General features: G+C 44.1%; 3 protein-coding genes across 4 annotated transcripts; 2 read left to right on the top strand and 1 right to left on the bottom strand.

The window, feature by feature from the left end:
* Positions 1–2,935: 2,935 nt before the first annotated feature.
* On the top strand, positions 2,936–7,124 carry LOC136467245 (actin-related protein 3). The gene is made up of 10 exons (XM_066465861.1): positions 2,936–3,378; positions 3,468–3,717; positions 3,813–4,037; positions 4,230–4,376; positions 5,023–5,115; positions 5,541–5,660; positions 5,981–6,091; positions 6,171–6,299; positions 6,428–6,526; positions 6,716–7,124. Exons 1-10 carry the CDS (start codon positions 3,332–3,334, stop codon positions 6,794–6,796), a joined length of 1,302 nt encoding a protein of 433 aa, XP_066321958.1. The 5' UTR covers positions 2,936–3,331; the 3' UTR covers positions 6,797–7,124.
* Positions 7,125–7,456: 332 nt separating this feature from the next.
* Positions 7,457–10,834, bottom strand: LOC136467244 (ultraviolet-B receptor UVR8-like). Of its 2 annotated transcripts, none has more exons than XM_066465860.1 (6): positions 10,718–10,834; positions 9,641–9,930; positions 9,221–9,558; positions 8,750–9,148; positions 8,258–8,618; positions 7,457–8,094 (listed from the first exon to the last, which is right to left on the bottom strand). In XM_066465860.1, the coding sequence occupies exons 2-6, from the start codon at positions 9,875–9,877 to the stop codon at positions 7,822–7,824; spliced, it is 1,608 nt and encodes a 535-aa protein (XP_066321957.1). In that variant the 5' UTR covers positions 9,878–9,930; positions 10,718–10,834; the 3' UTR covers positions 7,457–7,821. The 2 variants fall into 2 exon arrangements, with proteins under 2 accessions (XP_066321957.1, XP_066321956.1); XM_066465859.1 differs by having other exon boundaries at positions 10,050–10,834.
* A 4,845-nt stretch (positions 10,835–15,679) lies between these two features.
* On the top strand, positions 15,680–18,487 carry LOC136463732 (BAG family molecular chaperone regulator 1-like). Its single transcript, XM_066462712.1, has 2 exons — positions 15,680–16,049; positions 17,756–18,487. The coding sequence occupies exons 1-2, from the start codon at positions 15,797–15,799 to the stop codon at positions 17,977–17,979; spliced, it is 477 nt and encodes a 158-aa protein (XP_066318809.1). The 5' UTR covers positions 15,680–15,796; the 3' UTR covers positions 17,980–18,487.
* Positions 18,488–24,948: the final 6,461 nt, after the last annotated feature.

A 24,948-nucleotide genomic window follows, 5' to 3' on the forward strand; every position in this document is an offset into this window, starting at 1 on the left:
ATGATCACTTGATAAACTAGGTTAACACTTAGGGTTTCATCAATTCACCAAAACCAAACTAGAGCTTTTAGCAGGGCAGCTGCCACGTATGCACAACAACAATGGCCGCGGACTCGGCCTGGCCCCGCGCGCGGCTTAGTAGTCAAGATGGCGCATGCTCACGGCGACAACAAACGCACGTGATAATCGCACCACGATGGCGCCTCGTAGCGCGGCCGTGCGCGGCTACACTGACATAGCGTAGTGGCAGCACAGCGGCATAGCACAGCGGTGCGGTGTAGCGCTCGTGAGCACGTGAACCAAGGCATGGCTCAGCCAGCCCAACACGAGGTGGCCACAACCCGCTCGGCCCAACGCACAGCACGGACGACGACGAGACAACCATCGGCAAGGTCATGCGCGGTGCGCGCGTGCAACAGTGCGTGCACCCCCGCGCGACGTCGCACTCCCGAGCACAGTAACCGCACACACCGGACTAGCCAGCCCAAGGTGAGATCGTGCATGAATTTTAAAGCAAAGCAAAGATGGCTGGTTACCTCGATTGAAACTCAACCAATTTCGTTGACCCAGAGCCAACACTGCTAGCCATCTAGCGAAGCAATCGTCATGATCATAGAGCAACCATAGAGGGAGATAAAATGATGCCAATACGGGCTCGTCGCTGGAGTGTCGGTTCATGAACAGAGCGCCAACAATGCGGATACAGCGCGTTCTAAGGAGGTTTGGGCAATTTTTACGAGAGCAACGTGACATCCCACACAACTTCGACCTACACCATGCTCATGTACTCACTTTGATGCAATCAATAATACCAAAACATGTAGCTAGTGTTTAAACATTTTAGCTAGAATTTAAATGTCAAAATAGCATTGTATTAATACTTTTCCATACTTAGAAAAGTTAAGGATTTTAGTTGGGGCTAAATAACCATTAACTCTTTTATCGCAATTTTTAATAGGTCTAAACCTTGTTAACTTCAACCAACAAATACTTCATACAATAGTTCATACCTTATACTAACCCATAGGAACAAAATATTTAAGCATCATTTAACTATTTTGCTCAATATAAATCACCAAAATGGTATTTTAACAATAGTTTAAGTGTTTACCGACTTAACGAAAAGAGCTTATCTTAACGTCAAATTTGATTTTTTGAGCTCCCAAGAGCACTAGTTAACGCTATTTATTAGCTAATCCCCCTCGGATCTAAATCTCGGTGCTAAGTAAGCTTGTAACACAAGGAGTGTTACAAAGGTGATGTAAGCAGGCTACAAGAGCTGCCACGTCACTTTTGTGCCAAGTTGGAGGATAGATGCACAGGTTCCAAAGAACTCTGTGAGAGAAAGAGGTGAGCCTAGCATTTGTGGGTTATTAGTTGGTTGTATATGATGTGGCAAAATCATACACCCCGTTGGTGGGTTGTATTATTAGCCACTAGCATATTGCTCGTGCTAACGCTACGGCTACATTTCAGACAATATTTGTTTTGGCCGTCTTCTATATGATGAGATAGATATAAGATCCAAGCTGAAGAGGAATTGTAGAGTGGTTATATTGATGGATCATAGAACATCGGTCTGTTGTGCATGAATTGGCCATCAGGTCACCTAAAAACTAGATGTGTTCAAGTTCACTAAGCTAACTACCATAAGAATGTCATCTTAGACAACACGTATTTTGGATGGGCAGTCAGCTTATGTACTGACAGGGCCATAAAAAAATTTGTGCAGTACTTTTCAGCGAACTACTTCAGCAGTACTTTTCAACGAACGAACAGTGTTTTTCTCTCACAACAAATAAGCATAAGCCAAATTTTAGTGAAACGAACAGGGCCATAAAGAAAATTAGAAATGTCACCTGAGTTCTGCATAACCACTTTGTGTTAGCTCTAAAGATGAAAATTCACGTGAGAAGTGAAACATAAAGTCGGAAGATCCATATTCCAATACTCCATTTCTCAAGTCGGGAGGGCACGCCGGACGGTCAGTGTCGAGTGCCCGAGCACGAGCAGGCACCGATGGTCGCGACTGCGATGTGGCAAAATCATACAGCCCGTTGATGGGTTGTATTATTAGCCATACTCTAGGTTAATTTGTAGAACCACATTAACCTGAGGCAAGGAGCCTAGGGTTTCGATAACTATGTGGCATAAATAGTCGTCCCATCGTATTGTTATTTTTCGTTCGAAGTTATATACAAGGAGTTTGTTTAGATTAGAGGATTTTTATATGAATTTTAATGAAATCTAACTCCTATATATATCTTGCTTATATTTAAGAATCCAGCCTCGTTGAGTCCTTTGTAGTTCACCTTCCGTTTATAGGTCAAGTAGGACCCTGATTGCAAAGGAAGTCATGCTCTGTTCTTGATCTTCCTTACTAATATCCCTTATGCATAGATAAAGAGTTAATTATGCTATAGATGAGAGAGTGTGTGTACATAGTCTTTGTATACATAGACTTGGTATATAAGACTAACTTAGGAATCTTTCTCTCTTGTATTGTTACTTAGTCTAGTTATACTATATTTATGAGTATCTAATTCTATCTCTGGATTGTTAATATTGCCATTCACTTATCATTCATATATCTATTGGCTTACCCCAGCTTAGAGTAAGTGCTTACTTAATAATTTCATCATAAGTACATATTTATCAATATATCTATCCATGGTAAAATATAAATAATTCTCATATATAATTTTCAGATACATATATGCTTACGTGCATCTGAGATATACTGATTTATTTAAAGAGAGAGATTTATGCCATTAAAATTGAAACCACATACAGTACGTGTGACCGTATCTTTTCGTCACAAGATCTCTTGCAATCACGAGATTTGGGCACACCTGTCAACAGGCAGCGAAGCGCCTGGAGAGCGGAGAGGAGGGGGACATGCACGGAGACGGAGGCGTCGGTGGCGGTGTCGCCATCATCCTGCAAGCCACCAGCGTACCAACCCGAGGACGAACACGCACGCGACGCAACGCAGCGTTCTCACGCCAGGACAAATCCAGCGCTCCCCGAAGCAGAAAGACCGCGACCCAAAGCAAGCTCGAGCTCCGCTCCTCCAGTCTCCACCGCCCGCCAACCCCACCCCGAGATATACCTCCCTTCCTCTCGAAGCTTCGTCCGGCACTTCCCTCGGCGCTGGTGCTTGTGGTTGCCAGTGGCGGTTGGTGGTGTTGCTGGGATGCTCGCCGCGACGGCGACCGCCGCCCGCCTCCGCCTGCCGCTGCCAAAAGCGGCCCGCCACTCGCCCTGCTCGAGCCGGCGCCACCCCGATTGCCGCAGCCGCTGACAAGCGACCACACGCTTGGCGCCCGCCATGGACGCCTTGTCACGCCCCGCTGTCGTCATCGACAACGGCACCGGGTATGCCTTCCCTCCCTCTCCCTAGATCTGCGCGCGGAGGCGCGACGGCGGTGAGTCACGCGGCTGATCTGCCCCGACTCTCGCGGCAGGTACACGAAGATGGGGTTCGCGGGGAACGTGGAGCCCTGCTTCATCACCCCCACTGTCGTCGCCGTCAATGATTCCTTCTCCGGCTCCGCCCAGCCGGCGGCGAGGGGCGCCCCCGCCAGGGGGAACTGGCTCGCTCAGCACAGCGCCGGCGTCATGGCTGACCTCGACTTCTACATCGGCGAGGAGGCGCTGGCCCGATCCCGCGCCAGCAGCACGCACAGCTTGAGCTATCCCATCCGCAACGGCCAGGTGGGCGCTCCAGCTGTGTACTGCCGTGTCCAGTTGCTGCTTTTTTTTTCGCGACCTTACTTACGATTGATTTGGGCTGAAATGAACTCTTTCAGGTGGAGAATTGGGATACTATGGAGAGGTTCTGGCAACAGTGCATCTTCAATTACCTCCGGTGCGACCCAGAAGATCATTATTTTCTTCTAACCGAGAGCCCTCTGACTGCCCCTGAGACCCGGGAGTATACTGGGGAGATCATGTTCGAGACGTTCAATGTGCCGGGCCTCTATATTGCAGTCCAACCTGTCCTTGCGCTCGCTGCTGGGTACACTACCACCAAGGTTAGTCATCAGAGCTTAGCCTTGTGGTTTCTTTAGTATAGGCATGCCTTACACTAAAATGGATTGCAATTGCATTGAGCAGGCCATGTTTCAGAGTGTACTTGAAAATGCTTCATCACTGTTTTCCTTTCTTCCCTGTTGAGCGATCATCACACTCTTATATTTATGAGAAACTTCATGCTTTGTTTTCAGTGTGAAATGACAGGTGTTGTAGTTGATGTGGGTGATGGGGCTACCCACATTGTTCCAGTTGCTGATGGATATGTCATTGGGAGCAGTATCAGATCTATTCCAATCACAGGCAAGGATGTTACCCAGTTTGTTCATCAACTTCTAAAGGTAGCTTCCTTTGCTTTCTTGTTGATTGTCACAAGATACTACTCAACTTTCAACTTATCTAGAGAAACTTGCCAGACTAAAAGGAAATGAAAGATTCCAGAAAACAGTACTTTGTTCAACAGGGAATAGAACATAATAGAATATACAAAATTGTGGCTAATTTGGAGAAGTGGCTATCATACTGTATATTCCTTGTGTAATAATATAAAACAATAAGCTTCACTCCTAAACATTTGTTAAAGAAAAAGCTTCACCTTAACAATTAAGGATAGCCACAGCATGCGATAAAACCATAGCTGCATTTTTTTTTTAAAAAAACATAGATCTGTTGGACTATCACTTGAACTTGGCCCATGATGTGATTTTTGTGAATATCTTCTAGATTCTTTGATCCACCTATCGTTGTTTTCTAATAAAGATTGTAGCTATGCCTTTCTGGGTAAATGCACACCTATGATAAGATTAAAACTATTTCCCATTGGCATGCAACTTGTTTGGTGAATTGATTTATAGTTTAACTTTGACATAGATACAAAGGATGCACAACATCTGTTTCTATAGTTTGATTTAATCTTCTTTTAGAAAATAACACCAAACAAGTGCATTATATGCATAAAGTCACCGAGTCCCGTATTCTTGCATCCAGGAAAGAGGTGAGAACATTCCACCAGAAGAATCTTTTGATGTAGCAAGGAGGATTAAAGAAATGTACTGCTATACTTCTTCAGACATTGTGAAGGTATTTAATTACATTAAGTGCCTTGTTATGTTACTTGGTGAACATGTATACTTTGATTCAGAAGAATATTTTTTTAGAAAAAGAAGTTGAAAAGAATGTGGGTGGAGGAGGTTCTTGTTCGCTCTTCATGGCAGTACATTTTGTTTAAAGTATTGTATAATGTATAGTGGTCCCCTAGTTGAACCATACAAACACTTTACACCTATACTATATTGACTGACATCTGATTGTGTAAAGCACTGTTCGAGAAATAAACATGATTTTTGCCAAATAATGCCATCATTTTTTTTTCCCCCACTGGTGAATGCTTTCCTTAAATGTGATGTTTCACTCCTGCCAGCTTCTAGCCATGGGGTTTTTGATAGAAGTAATGGTCCTTCCAAAAGGGCAATTAGTCATATTCTACCTTATTGTTGCTATTTCAGGAATTCAATAAACATGACAGGGAGCCATCAAAGTACGTTAAACACTGGACGGGCATCAAACCAAAAACTGGTGCGAAATGCACATGTGACATTGGATATGAGCGATTCCTGGGGCCTGAGGTATTTGACTTTACTAAATGAGTGTACACATATGTAGTAACTTCTATGTCACCGTCTGTTTCGGACTTGCAGTAATTGATTGTAGGTAGACCATGACATGCAGAACTACTCCCTCTTGTTAATCTGAGTTCACTTTACTTCACTTGTACCTGAGTTAAGTTGGCTTCGTAGAATAACTAATTTGACACTTTGAGTTCAAACTTTATGTGACTGCAATGCTAACTTTTCTTCGAAGTGCCCTGAGATATTTTTGCTATACATTTTAACATCACCATTATATTTTAATTCAACCTTCTCACATTAGTGTTAAATTTGTGCAGATCTTCTTCAACCCAGAGATATATAACAATGACTTCACCACTCCTTTGCAAGTTGTTATTGACAAGTGCATCCAATCATCCCCAATCGACACAAGGAGGGCTCTTTATAAGGTTTTTATGATCTGAGTACTATTGTTACTATTTATTCTTAAGACATTACATCGAGTCTAAAGAATTTCCAATGGCACAGAATATTGTCTTGTCTGGAGGCTCGACTATGTTTAAAGATTTCCATAGGAGGTTACAGCGGGACCTAAAAAAGATAGTGGATGCACGGGTCCGTGCATCTAATAGTCGGCTTATTAGCGGAGATGCTAAGGTACAAACTTTGTTATTTGCTCTTAATGTCTTCCTGACAGCAAAAAAGCGGACAACCAACTGGAAACTGGGAACTTTGTTGTGGCTTTGCCAGTTTTTCAGTCACACATAAATTATATTGATTTTCAGGCCCAGCCTATAGAAGTGAACGTGGTCAGTCATCCTATTCAGAGATATGCAGTATGGTTTGGTGGATCTGTGCTTGCTTCAACTGCCGAATTCTACGAGGTATACCAGCTTAGATTATATATACATACATACATGATACATATAATAGCATTACAAATTTTATTGGAAAGAACCAGACAACAACTGGAATTTTTGAATGTGAACTTATCTGCTTGCACCAAGTTTATTGCACTACATCGTTCAGTATATGTGTTACAACTTATTATGGGAGTTCTTTCCTGTGCCTAGGCTTGCCACACAAAAGCAGAGTACGAAGAGTATGGTGCGAGCATCTGCCGATCGAACCCTGTGTTCAAAGGGATGTACTGAATCAGCCCATCATATATCCCATTCTCAAGGGTATGTATTAAACTGGGTGCGGTTCCCTGTGGCTGACGGTCGTGAATGGCATCCACTCAAGCGTAAATGGGAAGAACTGACAGTGGAGACGGACTGTCGAGAGGGATGAGCTGTACAAACGAAAGCTGCAAATAGATAGGTTCATGTTTCATCATATACAATTTAGATGCTGGTAGGCCTGACAGGATGGGTTTGCCACCTCTGCTGAATTGGGTGGCATTGTAATTTGTAGCGTCAACATTGTTGCTTCTGGCGATGCGGCATTGCTCCTTGTATACACCTCGGTGACTTGGCACTACATTCTGGGCCGCTACCAGCATCGCTTCTAGCGTCACGCCCTGGCCCTGCGCCCCTGCCACGGCAAGGAGAACGGCAGTTCAGGGTTGGCGAATACGCGTGATTGCCAAACAGGCTCGGCTGGCACGGGTATAGCGTCCGGCATCCAGGAGAGAGTTGGCACGGGCATGCTGGCGGCCGTAAGCATTCCATTCCCTACTTCCCTGCGCTAATACTCTTCAGCTACAACCTCTTGGCTCTTCTGAAGTCTGAACAGTGGCCTGGCACTAACATCCAGAAATAATCACTGATTTTAGTGATGGTCACCAAGTTGGGTAACAGAGTGGTCACAGATTAGGTAAACTTTATCCAGATGATTCATATCGCATTTGAAGAGTTCAGAGAAAAACAAATTCTCCCTAATATTTACATCCTACGAAGGACGGGCCTGGTGCAAGCGATAGAGTCTTACCGTCTATGACCGGAAGGTCTCGGATTCGAGTCGTGGTCTCCTCACATTGCACAGGCGAGGGTAAAACTTACTGATATCCTTCCCTAGACCCCGCACAGAGCGGAAGCTCTCTGCACGGTCACGTCTTTTTTATTCACATCCTACCATGTCTAAGCTTATCACACTGGTGTGAAGGCACAAACAGAATGTTTGCGAAACCAGAGTGCCATCGCAAATGCTCAGGCGAATGCTGGTGGAATTAATGGGATCAGTTGAGACCAATCGGAACATGCATCGGGACGCTCACTTTTTCTACACCCTCAAGGAGCTTCACGCCAAGCTGGCCTCTGATCCCTCCTCCGAAGGCACACAAGTCACCGGAGTCCATTACCGCAAATGTGTGCGGGTGACCCATTTCCGAGTTCAGCCAGTACGAGGCGTTTGTGGGGCTGATCTGCACGACCTTCTTGTTCAGAGCCTTAAGCGAGCTGACTATGTTCGGTGTCGAGAAATCCGGACCCTCCTCTGCCTCATCGTCCTCCTGAAAGAGAGAAACAAAAGGTAAGTAGGGGATGAAATATTAACACTAATACACATGATTAGTATGTATCCTCCATATCATGGTTTTTCTCTTATCTTTAGTGTGGTTATACGTTGACATATAATGGCGATATTTCCAAATATAAATATGAGAATGACCGAACCTGGAAAACCAAGGATTCACCGGATCCAAAGGAGTATACATCCCCATTCTCAGCGACGACAAATGTTGTGTATTCACCAGTGGAGAGATGAACGGCCTTCACGTTGCGTAATCCTTCAACCACTGTGGGAACAGCCTTGTATTCCTCATCACCATGCCCCAGACAACCAGTGTGGCCCCAACCCCAGGTGCACACACGGCCGTCAGCACCAAGGGCTGCGGCATGCCAAGTGCCAGCTGCTATTGAAATTGGTTTAAAACTCAAGGACTGAAACTGTTCAATCAACTTGGGCATCCCCTTATTAGCTTTGCATCCATGCCCAAGCTTGCCCCCTAAACCACAACCCACAGAATACACAGACCTGCATATTGTCATGCACTATTAAATACCTCTAGAAACTAAAAGTTTCATGGTCAATATCAATAATAATAAAAATGACCCTTGAAAATATAAGAGCGTAATAACAAAATGCAGATGGGAGCAGAACCTTACATTCCATTTGGCTGGTAGGCCAACATAAGAAGGTAGCAATTTCCTGCAGAGATATATGCAACAGGAACATCCTCAAGTCCAGAGAGAAGACGAGGTTCAACATCTGAAGGATCCGAACTGTGGCCAAGCCTCTCAGCTTTGCCCCATGAGAAAGTGTAAACTCGACCCTCTCTAGACAGAACTGCAGAGAAGTAGCCCCCTATGGCTGCTTGAACTACAAAAACACCCTTCAATGACTCCACAACCTTAGGAGTTGTAATCTGAATAGGAGCATCATCAACTAATTCTGCACCCCTGAAATTATCCTTCCCAAATGCATAGACGCTTCCTGTGTCACTCACAAGCATTGTCCATCTTGATCCAACTGCAGCTTGTGTGATTCTGATGCCTTGTAGAGACCTAACATGGAGGCGACAGTTATAACATTGGTAAATACTAAATGGTCCTATTTCAGAAGAACTGAAAGATTACCTAATAATACATGGCCTGAACCGGTCTTCTGAATCCCCAAGGCCAAGCTGACCGGAGCAGTTTGCCCCAAATGAATATACATCTCCATTTGAGGTGATAACTATACTATGGCCTGGCCCGGCAATCACCCGAGAACCATTCTTCTCCCTAACCAAAATATACTTAAGAACATGTTTCCAAGAGCCTCCACACCGTTGTTTCAGACACTCCTGATCTTCTTGCTTCATCAGCTTAAACATGGTCCTTTTCTGGCACGTATCAAATGCCGCAAGCTCTGGAAGCGACAACGCAAAGTTTGGTGCAAAATTTGCAGGTTTACTGAAAAATGTGCATGTAGCCTGAGGACAGAAAGGCATAATTCATCAGTAGCAGCATCTGTTATTAAAACACAAAAGCACTGAATGCAGTTGTATGACTTGCCTCCAGATTGGCGAGATCTTTCGGGTCTAGATCACAAGCTGAGAGCACATGGAGAACAATGGAGGGGCTCACAGCAAGTGGAAATTCGCCTGGGATTCCATCCCCATAGCAATGGCGCTGTGAACGTTCTATTAATGTTGGCAATGGAGATGAATGGGAGGTCGACTCATCAGCATTGCTATGGAATTGCATCACTGGTGAGGTTCCACTAGCAGCAGTGTCCATGGGGCACTGCATGATTCTCGCAGTGCTGTTGCACTCTACAGATGAATGGGAGCAGAGGACCCGGTCTGATAAGAGAAACAAATGACAGCCCGTCACACTTTCGACAAACAGATTGAGCAGGATGTGCAGATTTTACACAAACTAGAAGGATAACAGCAGCAGCAACAAAGAGTTAGATGATCACATTCATAGCTGCGTTTCATCTAAGTTGCTGTCTGCAGAAGACAGACCGATCATATAGTCTCCCTAGCAAATTAGCATCAAAATAAACTACGCCTTAGCGACACAAAGGATGGCAGGAAAAAGGGAGAAACAACACGCATCCACCATTTGACCATAGATCGCATCCTGAAATCAAGATCGACGCGGATCAGACCTTAACGGAGTGTTTAACACTCGATCATCCCACACCTCCAGACTCCAGTATAGTATGGGAAAAGAAAAGAATTTGAAACATGATGATCCGTGATCAATATCGGTATATCGCAATAAAAGCTAAGGTTCCACCGGGAAATTCGTACAATATCACAAAATCTCGTTTTCAAGACATCCAACACACCGATTCCCCACTCCAGCACCAAAAATCCCCATTTCCGCTCACCGCCATGGCCCCAAAACCGGCAAAATCCAGCCAAATCCCCCCACAAACCATGAACAAATCCTTCCTTCCCCGCCAGATCGACCAAGAACGGCAAGATAATCGATCCGATTTCATCAGATTCCCCCCAAAAGTTCTCATCCCCTCTAAATTCCCACACCAACAGGAAAAAGAGAGAAGCCGCCCACAAAATCCAAGAAGGGGGAGGGCTGGAACATCCAGATATAGATATAGGTCCGATCGAGGCATCGTACTAGGATTTATAGGAGGGGTTGGTTCATCCGATCCTCGCCGGCTGCAGCGTTGCAACCTCGGCAACTGGGTGGGCACCGAGCGGTGGCGAAGGTGTCGGGCCTGGGAAGTTAGCTAGAACTAGAAAGGCGCAGAGGATGCGTCACTCCCATATTTATAGATGTGTCGGTAGTGCCACGTCAGCATCAACCGGCTCATCAGGCTTGGTCGCTTGTCGTATGGGCCGACGAACCGTGATTTTTTTCTGATAATAAATTAGTAAACAGTATTTTTAACCTGATTTATCAGCTAAGCGAACACTCCATGACCACTGTTTATTCATCATGTCCTTAGGATATGCACAAATGATCCTGCGCCATCAGAATGGAGGTGAACAGGCGACGTTGGGAGCTTGAACTTCTCTTAACAGTTGAGAGTTGGGTTTACCTTGTCTGGTTCAATGGCAACGGGTTACTTTACACAATTTTCTCCAACAATCTTCCATTTATGCATAAACAGTCAAAAATTGGTACCCACAAAGGTTTTTCGATATGGACAATCATCATGGGTAGCATAAGGTTGCTTAATTTTTGGTATGGCGAGAATAAGAAGTTTTGGTAAGGCCAACCACTCCCTTAAGGAGCCAAAGCCTCCTTATCCGAAACCCCAACCCCCCTCCCCCAAAAAAAAAACACCACGCGCACAACACAAAGCCATAAAAAAGGAGTCATTCACCTACAAGGGTACAATATGTAGGATACATGCGAGTAATCAAACATTTTAAAACTTCAAGCGATAAATGGCACATCAAATGCCACACGCAGATCTATACTTTAACCAATTAAGCATAGTTCAGTTGTGTTGACACTCAAAATAGGCTCAAACTAATTTTAGAATTGGCTCATGTCAGTTTTGGCATAATCTAAAAAAACTCCATGAAATGACATAAAAGTACATGGGAGAGGCTCACATTGGGCATGAATGAGACTCAACTAAAGAGAGCACAAGTGAAGAGGATGAGAAGGTTGCAACTATTGCTATTCACAAGTCATCTCCTATACCAAGGCTCTTCAACGACATGTTCGATGATGACTACTACTCCCCTCACATTTGTCTTATCTCAAAGCGTGAGAAGGTAAAATCCAAATCAAAGGTCAAATCTCCTCCACCTCCTAGTGATATCTCTAGTAGTGATATTAGTGATAGCTCTAGTGATGATGAATCTAGCGATGAAGAAATAAACATGATAACTAAAAATTTGGATGGAAAGACCAAATTATTCATCACTAAGCTAAAGGAGGATTTAGAGAGTGTTCAAGCCGAGCTAGAATCTAGAGAAGAGACTCTTATCCAACAAGAGGATCTCTACATTGTTAGTAAAGAAGCTCTTGTATTAGAGAGAAGTGAGGTGCAATCCTTGCGCAAGGCCTTGCCAAAGAGCAAGAGGACCATGCTATCACAAAGAAAGTAAATAAAGCTCTCAAGAAAAAGTATTGTAACTTAGATGAAAAGCACAAAGAACTTGAGATGCAATATAGCATTCTTTGGGATAGCAACCCATATCTCACTAAGGCAAAGGAAACATCTACTCCCTCTACTAGTCAAGATTGTGGAAAATGTTTTAATCTTGATTTGAATGCTTGTTCCACTAACCTTGCAAATATGAAAGCTATGAGAAAGGAGATGTAACACCCCTGGTGTTACGAGCTTATTTAGCACCGTGATTTAGGCCTAAGAAAATTTTTTGAACGAGTTTCTCGGATTTTTTATTTAAAACATACCTGATGTGATAAGCGAATCCTGTGTGACTTAGTTTTGTGGACTCAAATAAATGCCCAAGTTAAATTACTCAGTGCGTAAAGATATTTAGGAATGTCGAATGATGATTCTAGTGAACGGTTTGTTCTGTTAGATTCAGCATAAAAAGCAACTTTTATAAATAAAATCCATTAATAAATAGAACGATATATATATACTCATGTGTTTCTTTGGTGAAGGCACGTAACAGATGAGAGATAGCGCAGCAGCTTAGCATTCTTCATTTACTTTTCCTAGCGCGGCGTTCAACGTACTCGCCCTGCTTTGCAATTATGCCCCGTCTCGTCTCCCGCCGTGGCTCTGCACCCCAGCGCGTCGGTTTGCCTGCGCTCCTGTCTTCTCTCCCTCACTTGCATCGTGTCTGAGATTTTTAATGGGAGTACAGCTCTTTCGTGCCATGCCTCGCTAAGCGTCACCGTTCGTCTACTTGTTCCGTCGCTTCACTCTGCGACACCATGAATGCCTCTGTGGCCTCTGTCTGCCTTGATTGCTCTTGGCTTGTCTCTGCTGCCGCGGTCTTGTCCTTGTCTGCCCCTGCGTTCTTGATCAGGTGGAGGACTCGTCTCGCGCTGTTCCTTCTCCCTTGCGTCCTTTTCTCTATGAGTGCCTTAATGAAAGATTGACCGAACTGCTGCACTGTCGTCCCTCCTTTCCCCGCTGCTCGCTCTGTCCCCTTGCCTCTGCCTTTTTCTTGGCCGTAGCACCACACCACTTTACATCGCACCTGCTGCGCCATTGCCCGGCGCCCCGCAGGAGCGTGCATGCCCTTGGTCGGGCGCTGGTCCGCACGCAGTAGCTCCACGGCGCCCGCGTCGCCTTGGCCTACTCTCTGCACGCGAGCTCCTTGGTCCCGCGCTGGAGCCACGGTCCAGCTCCGGCTTCCCCCCTCCTCGCCGCCGCTCGCCTCCTGCTCATCGAAGACGCGCGTGGCTTCACCTTGTCTCCTCCTCCGCGCCGCTGTGGCCGCTACCGCACGCGCGAGCGCGCCAGGCCGCTCGGAGCCGGGGAGCCGCCCTGCCACACTGGACCCGCCCGTTTGCTTCTTTTGATCTGATCGCATGTAGCTGTTTTTTCGTCGCACCCATAGACGAAATAGATAGGAATGTTTTAGTCGTAGAGAAGAAAAAAGAATAGCAGGATGGGTGGTCGTCTGGGCTCTTCTCCACCAGCCTGCGTGCTGTGATAGCTGTTCATGCGACACGGCCGACCCGCTAGGCTGTGGGCTCAAAAAAATACCGGAGAGACTCCGCCCGGCCCACGACGCCCTTGTAACTCGGATTGCCTGTGCTGACGCTGCTGATGGTGACTCAGAGTCCATCTGGAACAGACTCTCGTCCACTTTCTTAAAAAAGGATAACATACTCTCGTCTGGGCTGCTCGTGATCCTGCTTCAGGAAGCAAGCGGAGTTCTTGAGCTCAGCAATGGTGGAAACACTCGCGCGCGCGCGCAGAGAGAGAAAGAGAGAGAGAGAGTCTCCTCTCTTGAATTTATTTATCTAGTCGCGGATGGAGTGTACTATTGGTACATCCATGTACTGAATAAAAGCAATGGTGGAGTACGTATATACGAATGTGACGTGAGTTGGAGGCTTGGGGCAGTTGGTTGTGAACTCATTTCTGTGGAAACGTACTGAAAGCACAGGGGAGGGCAGCACCCGGCGGCTGCGGCGCGGGCAGCGGGCGGCGTCGGCGTGGCTGGCCGCGTGCCGCTGTGCTGGCGGGCGGCAGCCGAGTGCCGCGCCGCATGGGCTTTGCCTTTGCGTTGCCAGCCGGCCGGCCGCCGCGTGGCTCTGGTGGACAGCGGGAACCCCCGTGGTCCCGATTCCGTCTAATCTCTTCTTGGCCTGCCAGTCAAACTGCCATTTGCAAAAACAAGAATAGTACAAGGCTCAAAAAAAACAAGAATAGTACAGCCAGTGTTGCAAAGGACAAACCTCAAGCCATGCGAATGAAGCACGTTACGCTGGGCAAAGCTGCCGCTGCCACCCACGGTCTGGTCGTTTGAATTTATCGGCCGGCTTATCAGCTATAATCTACAGTATTTTTTTCTCATAACAAAATAGTTTTAACCGGCTAGGTCAGCTTTAATACCAACTGAACAGGCCGCAGGAAGATTCTCCCTTCTCCGGATATAACAATTGATGCGCACACGCGCAATCACATTATTGTATTTTTGGGCATCTTGCGCCGACTCGATCGACAGGGTATTATTGGGATTGGCATCATCAGGTCGGCCTTATCTATCATTTGAGATCAGATGACCGAGGCAATAGGATAGGAGCAGTAAACCAACAGCACAGTACTCCAGTTTCCTGTTTCCTTACCTGTCAGCCATGTTGAGCACGGAATGAACTACTATCCCACAGGACTGTCACACTGGCTAGGAGCTGTTCGGGCAATTGGATGCACCGTGCATGTACGAGTATGCAAAGCGAGGAAGTGGGAAAATGAGTGAGCATTAAGCCCCACCAGGCCACCTGAACCACCCTCGGAGCCACCAAAATTGAACCAAACGCATACTCGGCCCTACTCAAAACATGCACACACACATGCTGTGCAACGTACAACTCCCTCTCTCGCCACCACCATCATCGTCGTCTTTCCTTGCGTTCAAAACAACGGCTAACCAATCGCAGGGCCCCAACCACAACTAAAACGAAAAACTAGCGGTGGCCAAACCAAACCATGATGACAAGGCAAATTGTCAATCGATAGTCTAATCGCGGGAGCTAGGCCGGCAATGCTGAAGTGTTTTCTAATAACTATCTAAGGCAACCGACCACTCCACCAATCATCCTGTCCTTCGCCCCCAATCCTACCGTCGTCATTCGAGGCTCTCTCGTCTCATCATTTTTGGTGCCCACCGACCCTCCCATGTGCAGCCCAAATAAACCTCCACAGTCGCCTCCAATGCAAATTTCGAAACATTTCGAGATTATTGGGCGCTGCAGCACTACTATATGGGCAACATGCTCGTCCTCGTCTGTTTTTTTTTTTAAGAATTCTGGGGCCCTATGCTCTGGACTTTTGCAGAGATTGCATGCCTCGGCGTTGGACTCGCCGGTCCTGGACTTTAAACAGACGCACGCTTCTAAAGAGCCAGCCTGCCATGCCAGCGTCAGGGCCAGCCTTGTGCACCTCGTCGTCCTCGTCCTATATATTCACACGAACACACACAAAGCCTTGGCACCACTGCAAAGCCTGAGATCGGTTGCTTGCTGCGCATTACACACAACCACGCATACACAGGAGCGCAGCGAGCGAGCTGCACCTTGGCAACAGCCATGATCAAGCTGAGGTACTCCAAGAGGCTCTTCAAGAGGAGCTCCTCGTCCAAGCAGCAGCAGCAGCAGGCGGCCGCTTGTGGCGGCGACAATGGGGTCGGTGGCGGCGCTGGGGAGATTGAGTGGGAGGTGAGGCCCGGAGGGATGCTGGTGCAGAAGAGGGACGGGAGGGGAGGCCAGGAGATGGTCACGGTCAGGGTGTCCACCGGCTTCTCCTGGCATGATGTGTCCATTGCAGCCACCTCCACTTTTGGTGAGTACTACACTGCTCCTGCCAGTCTGATGGTTCTTGTTCTCTCTGTTTCTTTTTTGGTCGATTTGAGTGGCTTTATGTTCAGTTGGGCCTTGTTTAGATTGTAAGTTTTTTATCTCTATCACATCAAATCTTTAGATACATGTATGGAGTATTAAATGTAGATAAAAAATAACTAATTATACAGTTTGATTGTAAATTACGAGACGAATCTTTTGAGCCTAGTTAGACCATGATTGGACAATAATTGTCAAATACAAACGAAAGTGCCACCGTGCCAAATACTGATTCCTAATCTCAATCTAAACCAGGCCTTGTTCACATACATTTGATTTCGTTTGTGGTTGCTGATAGATTAGCATAGTATGTTCTTGGAACTTGAGTTGACATACCTCCTTCTTGGAAGTTTACATCATAATTATTTAGCTTTCCCCTGAATCCTTATTATTATAGGTGAAAAAAAGGTAGTAATAGGAAAGATCCAGTTATTTCTCCTCATCAGTGAGTGTTTGGTAACCGTTGAATGGAGTTAAGCGGACAGGCTGAAGAACGGAAGCAGTGCCCTTGCTCTGAACTGTCAAGTACAGCAGTGTCACTGCATTTGACATTTCCTATAAGCAGAATGCTTCGATGGAGTATGGGCAGCTCTGCTCCCAAATTTATTACTACCTCCGTTTTCGTGTATTTGTTTTTACTGTAGCAATTTTGACCATATATTTTTTCTACAGAAAATTTTTAAATACATCAAGTTTTTACATATATGATTTTTTATTGAACATACTTCATTAGTGTTATATATATTAAAGTATTTAAGATTTTTTTTAGAAAAAAAATAGATGTCAAATTTACTACAGTTAAAAATTGCTGACAAGTAAACACAAACAGAAGGAAGTACTCTTTTTTTAGAAAGGGCTCCCAAATTTACTCTTACGGGTGACGACTGATGGTCACAAAAAATCAGAGTGAAACCAGCGTGCTTTTGCGTCCTGTTCGTTTGGGTTTCTTTGGCTTATAAGTTATAACTAAAAATATCGTCGACTGATTTGGTGCGAGAGAAAAATATTATTCATTGATTAATAAGCTAAATACGACCAAACGAACCTGCTGTCGCTTCTAAAGTTCTGAACTCCAAAATCCAAATGTGAAATTCCCACGCTTCTGAGTCGTACCGCGATTTCCAATATTTTTTTTTAATTTATCGTTTATGTGACTTATCGCTATATAAACCTGGCTGATACATCGAGCGAACAGGTCTGACAAAGGTCGGCTGAATACTATAAACTGTGGACTTGTGAACCGACATGAGCTGCATCTTCTTCCTCAGAACTACAGTACATCACAGTATCTGTGCTAGCAATGCTGACGCAAAGAGACTTCAAAGTCTTACACCCTAACATGGGCGTACACACTCGCGCATAACTTTATTCATGGCTGCGATATATACAAATATAATAGAAATAAAAATCATTTATGTCTGCCACCCACACTGCCAGCTCTTGCTACATGCAATCGCAGTTGCGGTGACTGCCAACATGCCCGATGCCTTATAATCAGCCAAAGTTGCACATATGTTGGAACCTTCATCCATTTTTTTTTCTTTTCCATCGTCATCTAAACTATGTGTATACTGACAGCTTGATTTCATTTAAAAGTGTCTCCTTTTTAGTTGTGTCGTGACTAACGAGCTTTGTCTCTAAAAAATGCAGGGGAGCTGAAGGATATGCTGTCCATGATAACAGGACTAGAGCCTCGGGAGCAGAGGCTGCTGTTCAGGGGTAAAGAGAGGGATGACACTGACCACCTCCACATGGTTGGGGTGAGGGACAAGGACAAGGTCCTCCTCCTAGAGGACCCTGCCCTCAAGGACATGAAGCTCCGGGCTCTCTCGGCCCAAGTGGTGCTGAGCTCGTGCCCTTTTATCCAAGTGTAACTCGAATCAGCCCGCTGTCGTGCTAATTATTACCACTACTTATTAGTTATAAGATAAGATCGTACTACTATTTAGTCTCGTGAAAAAAAAGGGCAGATCCAGTGTCGGAGACTCTCACATGAGTCGTGTTTGAAGAAGAGAAAAACCGAAGCAAACCTTTCCCATACAAAATCTGCATAACTATTTAGTCTCATGAAGGTACTTTTAATTTCTGGAAGTTTTTTTTTATATATCCGGAATCCGAAGGGTTTGTTCTCTGAACCACACTTAGTGCCACTCCATGGAAGGGCTAAGGGTCCCTGAAGATGAGAGTGAGAGAGCCTTTTAATCATGTAGCTTGTTTCAAGCGTCAGCCATGGTGGTTGTGATGTGATTTGTTGAAGCCTAGTATTGAGATTCTTTTTTATGGTCCCTACTACTACTACTGTGGTCATTTCTCATTCGTACCTACATGCATGGGTCATGATGGATAGGGATGAGAAAAGATTGTATGTATCTTGTGTTCCTGTTCCCAATGAATGGATCGATGAAACCAAACGTGTGTCCGTTTCCATGATGGAATTTGCTCCCTTTTGTTGATCTTTTGGGGGCTTGTGATTGCGATGTGTGCATGGAGAGCGAATCATGGCGATGCTTCAGGTTCAAGACAAGGAACCTAAGATGTGCAAGATCTTAGCGATGTGCCCCGTTCCTTTTGTTGGGGGGGGGGGGGGGGGGGGGGGGGGGGGGGGGGGGGGCGGGGGCTGACCTTAAGTTTTTACTTCTTTTTTCAATCGAAATAGTGTTTTTCTCTCATAACAATGATCTTGAGTTTTGACTTTTTTTTTTAAGTCAGAATAGCGTTGTTCTCTCGGTGTTTTCAGCCGTCAAACGAACGGGTTCTCTGCGAAGGTGAGCCCAGAGTACAGATTGGTAACTGATCTGTTCCCCATTCGCAGACAGCAGCAACCTTCACCCTCATGCTTGTCAGCATCAATGCATAGTACTAGTAGAAAAGAAGAGTGCTTGTTGGCTTCAGAACGAAGGGATTAGTACAAAGCTCGCAGCAGATGGTGCTATTAGCCATTCCATCCGTAGTCAAATCCGTGCCACAACTGAACCAAGGAATGAATAGTGTCCGTGTGCTATACTATTTCAGCAGTATTTTTTAGCGAATCAACCGTATTTTTCTCGCGCAACAAATCAGCATAAGCATCCTAACCCAAATTTCAGCGAAACGAACAGGGCCGATCAGATCAAGAGAGGGGCCGAATTTGTGATTGTTAGGTACTCCATTTCATCCACGAAGAAGCTATCGCGGGATGCTTTGGGGGCTACCGCTAGCATCGTCGAATACATACAGTCAACAGTTCATCAGTAGCAGCAGCGTACAGTGCAGTCGACCTGCTCCTGAGTCCTGACGCTTCAGGTTCAAGAAAAGGAGCTTTATCACGGGAAAATGGAGTTCATTCTGCTGTGCCCCGCCATTTCTGTTACTGTGTAGCAGATGTGCTAGGCTAGGGTCGCTGGTGGCTGAGATTTCTGGACTGCAGCGAGCCAGAGAGTACAAATCAGTCGCCGTTTTGTTTCCCATTCGCGGACAGCGGCAACCTGCAGCCGCTCGTCGTGTTCGTTTGGCTGTGGCTAAATTTCTAGTTAGAATAGTATTTTTTTTATATAAACTAATCAGTAGTACTTTTTTATAAACCAGCAACGATACGAACTAGCTAAGGCCAGTCTCAATGGAGTTTCATGGGGGGTTTCATGCACAATTAATAAGGTGCCACGTCAGTTTTTGCATGAAACTGGGAGGAGAGAGAAGAGATTCGTTTCATGGCCATGAAACTTATCCGCACTGTTTCCAAAACTTTGGAAACGCCGTGAAACCTGCACTGAGGCCCTTCCTTCGTTTCATCGCGACTTTTCTTCTCCGGGACCACGCGGGGAAGAGAGGGATGATAGGGATAGGTGGGACCCGTGAATAGTAAAATAAGGGATGAAACCGTGCCATGAAACTTTGCACTGTGGGAGAGACCCGTTTCATATCAAAGTTTCACGTGTTGGAAACTGGGAGGTGAAACTCTCCATTGAGACTGGCCTAACTGAACAGATTGTTTGCTTCTTTCGTCCTTTAAATTAATTGCCACCATCAATGCAAAGTAGAAAGGTTGTTTGTTTGGCTTCATAGGGAAGGAACTCCCAACTCGTACAAGTCCCGACGAAGATGGACATTATTATATGGAGTATAAATAATCTTTTCGTTTCAAATCGAATGTCGTTCAAGCTTTTTTTTACACCAATGGTCATGCACGAGCGACATGTACGTGTCTATTAAAAAAATTCATAAACATCAATGATGTCAATTTTTTTACAACTCTTCATCATCATTGTCCTCCCCCATTACATAATGTAAAGAAACTAGTAGAGTGAAAATCAAGTCACCATGTTTATTTTAAAACACATTCGTATTCGGTGCACAGCGACATGCATGTGTCCATTAAAAAATTCATAAACAACAGAGGAACAATAATGTCATTTTTTACGACTCTTCTTCGTCATTGTCCTCCCCCATTACATAATGTAAAAAAGCTAGCAAAGTGAAAATCAAGTCACCATGTTTATTTCAAAACACATCCATATTCGGTGCACAGATTATTTAAAAAATTGTATTTGATCTATAGCCAAGTAACTGCAACCATACTTAGAGATAGTGCAAAGGAATAAACAAATTATTCAACTGAAAATTAAGGAGATTACAACCATTTAAAAATGTAGCCTTTTAACAAAATACAGTATAAATTGTCACCATAAGCAGCAAATTGTTGTAGCCCCACACAACATGATAATGAGTGGGGTAGCTTGTACCCTGCAAAGACTCCAAATCATATTATATAGTCCTGAGCCAGCCTATGTTCCTAGCACCTATTGTCAAGAAACAAAGTAGAGAAGGATTACGTTACAAAAATATTCTTTGAAAGTTATGGTATAATGTGATTTGTGTCTAATTTAAGAGAACTTTACATAAAAATAATATAGCACAATAGCCAATGCAATAACAAATGAAAATTAAAAAGTGACAGATCAACTTATTAATAAATGCCGAGAAGTTTCACAAACGAACCAGCTTAAAGATCAAACATCTAAATTAGCATGGATGTAATAACAGCGAAGGGATATGCCCACAATACTATATCACCATTCTTCTTACAAAGGAGCTCCTAGAAGGGTTTCTGTAGAGAAAGAGGCTCACTGAGCTTAATTAGGGACCCAATTTGAAAAGATTTAGTTCAACGTAGTGGTAGTAACTGGATTTTAATTTTTTTCTAATTATATAGTGCATCATAGCTGGATATCTATTCTTTCTCTATTTAATGAAATTATCAATGGATCATTGGTTGTTCAATCGCCACAAGAGGTATGGAGGTAGAGTTTATCAAAGAAATGAGCTTAACATACAAATTCTGCTGAAGGGGACCGTGACGTCTAAGAGGGGGGGTGAATTAGACAACTTAAAAATCTAACACTAAACTATAGCATCTTTTTCTAACCTTAGCAAAACCTATGTAAAAGATAAACTATCTAAATGTGCAACTACAGTTTTGCTAGTGTGTTGCTATCTCTACCGTAAAAGGAGTAAAACAATCAATGTAAATGCGGAAGCTAAAGAGCAAGGTAGAGATATGCAAGCTCCCGTCGACGGCTCTGGTATTTTTACCGAGGTATCGAGAAGCGCGCAAGCTTCCCCTAGTCCTCGTTGGAGCCCCTCGCAAGGAATCCCTCGCAAGGGCCAAGCTCCCGGTCGAGTAACTACGTGGATAGCCTCAGGCCTTCCCCACGCGCAAGTGGATCTCCGACGTGCCTTTCGGCAAGCCTCTCCCGAATGCTCTCCACCGTCTTCACTATCAAGCTTTTAGCTAAAACGCCGCGGGCCTTGTTCCCTCCGGTACACGGTGGCGGCCACACCACAAACTCGATTGGTGTGATCTCGCAAGACTACAAGCCCCTTCGATGTACAACAATGGTGCTCATAAGCACCGAGTGATAAGAGGTATGCAAACCTCACTAAACACTAGACCTAAACCTAGAGCAAGCACATAAGTGGTGGTCTAATCAACCTAAGCACTTTGCAAAGCACCTACGCTAATCACCTAATAAAACACTAAGCACTATGCAAGTGGAGATCACTAAAATAGTGTATCAACACCCTTGGTATGTTTCCTCAGCTCCACACACCTCAAATGGCCGATTCGGGGGTCTATTTATAAGCCCCACTAAGAAAGTAGCTGTTGGGGACGAAATCCCGCTTTTCTGCTACTGACCGGACTCTGACCAGCGTCCGGTCATAAAAATGACTCTCTGGAACCTTACTGATGTTGATTGGACTCTAGCACCTAGCGTCCGGTCAGTTTGCTGCTCAGCGTCCGGTCCAGCGTCTGGTCACCTCTATGAGTTGTCCAGCATCCGGTCCAGTGTATGGTCCAGCGTCCGGTCACCTCTGTGAGCTGTCCAGCGTCCGGTCACCTCTATGAGCTCATTTCTTCGTGATCTTGCATCTGGCTTAGTTCCTATCTTTGTGCTTGAACTTTGCTTGATATCTTAGGTGTTCTCTTGTGCTTCTAAGGTCTTGCTTATGGTGTTGATCATCGGATCATCACGTCACCTTCGTCCAAGTCACGTCTTGCATCCTATTAAACTACAAAACAATCACTTACAAATTCATTAGTCCAATTTGGTTGTGTTGGTCATCAAACACCAAAATCTAAAGTAAATGGGCCAAGGGTCCATTTTTCTTACAATCTCCCCATTTTGGTGATTGATGACAACACGACCAAAGCAAGCAAATAATAAAATTTTGAAATTTAAAAACTACCTACTTGTTAGGATGTAATGCAAGGGGCAAGATTATATGATGCTAAAAGATACTACTTGTAAGTCTACATAAAAACTCATCTTGCCCTTGCAAATGTCCCCATGTGGTATTATGGATTTAATCCTTGCTTCCTACAAATTCTTCCCATTATATAGGCTAATCCATAATCCACTATCCTCCCTTTCTCGAACCATTACTATAAATTAATGCTTGCTTTTGGTCCTCTAAATTCTCCCTCTTTGGAATCAAACACCAAAAAGGAAGACATTAGTAGCATAAGGGAGGGTCAAACTTTGTGATCCTTTGTGTGTAGAGTGAAATAGATCACAAAATTTGACTCTCACATTATATAGACTAAGCTCTCCCTAAATATATGCATACATATGATAGAAGGCAAAGCATATGCATAATTGGCAAAGTATTGCACAAGGAAATTTAATCTATATAATGCATGGAGAAAGCATATAAATATCAAAATGAAATCAACATAATGATATTGGTATAGAAATACCACATGTAGAAATCAACTTTGATTTCTACCACTTGCAATCGGTGGTGTATATTTAAAGTATGATGCTTAACTTCGGGGACTCTACTTTCCTTGCAATGAGACTACTACACACATGATAAGCTTGAAAAGGTGTTAGTCTCAAAGCATCCAACTTGTAGAGTAACCTCCTCCTAAATTTGTGTACACAAGTATGGAATACTTGTAGGAAACATGCACATTGATTTTAGAATAAAAAACACCACTTGAAAGATGACATCAAATGAATATGAGGGTCATTTTCAAAGGCGATATTCGGGAGAAATTATCTACAATTTGGACTTTGGCACATATTAGATGAACAATTGAAGGACAAGCTATGTGTCGTGCTCCTAAACAATTTTAAACCATGTAGGATTGCTCTAAGGAATAAGAATGAAATCGAGCAAGCTTACCATATGAAATACCTAGTGTATGCATGACCAAATATATAAGAATGCAAATGCAAACCTAGGCATGAGGAGTAACTAGATGCTAAAAGATTCTAATTATAGGAAAATTTAAATCTAATACCAATTGAAGTAAATTGAATCTAGTTACCTAACATGGGAAGGGGAATTTGGGTTTATAGTATTCACTAACCCACTTGGCAATGATTTTGTCTATCATGATGCACCCCATGAAATGCATCCATACTTTGCCAAGTCTCCAAATTCCTCGAAGTCCATTGGACTTCTCACTTCCCTTTCGGGATCCAAACCTTCTTGGTGCTCGTCATGTTGGAAATGATTTCCTTTGGCACCCAAAAACATTTGACCCTATTGTTGGCTTGCTTATTCACCTTAATGACCACCACCTTATCATTTTTCTTCTTCTTCAAGAGATAAGTTGTGGAGGCCTTCTTGTCCACCTTGGTGTAGGTGTTGGAGAGCTTGCTTGTTTGCTTTTTCTCTTTGTTCTTTGCTCCTCCCCCATTTTTCACCTTGCACTCATAGGACTTGTGACCTTCCTTGTAGCACACGTAGCAAACCATGGTTTGTCCTTCATCAAGCTTCTTTACTCCCTTGATGGTGCTATCTTGATGAAGTTGGGCTTGCTTCGCCTTGCCTTTCACTTGAGTCAAGTCCTTGGTGAGGTGAGCTACTTCTTACTTGAGTTGCTCATTCTCCTTTGCAACCTCTTGTGTGCATGTATCTACAATAACTTTCTAAATGCAAATTTGGTTGCACAAGGATGAGTCTAAACATAAATCATTACAAGAAGTAGAGGCATCATTTTTAGACATGTTAGAACTTTTCCTTTTAGATGCCTTAGTGGGGGTTGTACTAACGGCTTTAAGATTAGCAACTTTATTAGTTAGCTCATCACAATGCAAGCAAACTTTTATAAGCATCTTGTAAGCTAGCTAATTTTTCTTTTAATTTTTAATTTTTCTTTACAAGTTGCTCATCATTGATTGTGCATGCATTTGTTGTTGCACTAGCCTCAAGTTGCTCAATTTTAGTAGATAGTTGAACATTAAGATTAGCAAAATTCTCATATTGTTCAAGCAAAGTTTTGTATGCTTCTTGTGAACTATCTAGCTTTTTTTTTTATTTTCCCGAGCTTCTTTTGTTGACTAGTGCAAACTTTA

Source organism: Miscanthus floridulus, chromosome 7, assembly GCF_019320115.1.
Source record: "Miscanthus floridulus cultivar M001 chromosome 7, ASM1932011v1, whole genome shotgun sequence".
In the NCBI taxonomy this organism is placed as follows: Eukaryota; Viridiplantae; Streptophyta; class Magnoliopsida; order Poales; family Poaceae; genus Miscanthus; species Miscanthus floridulus.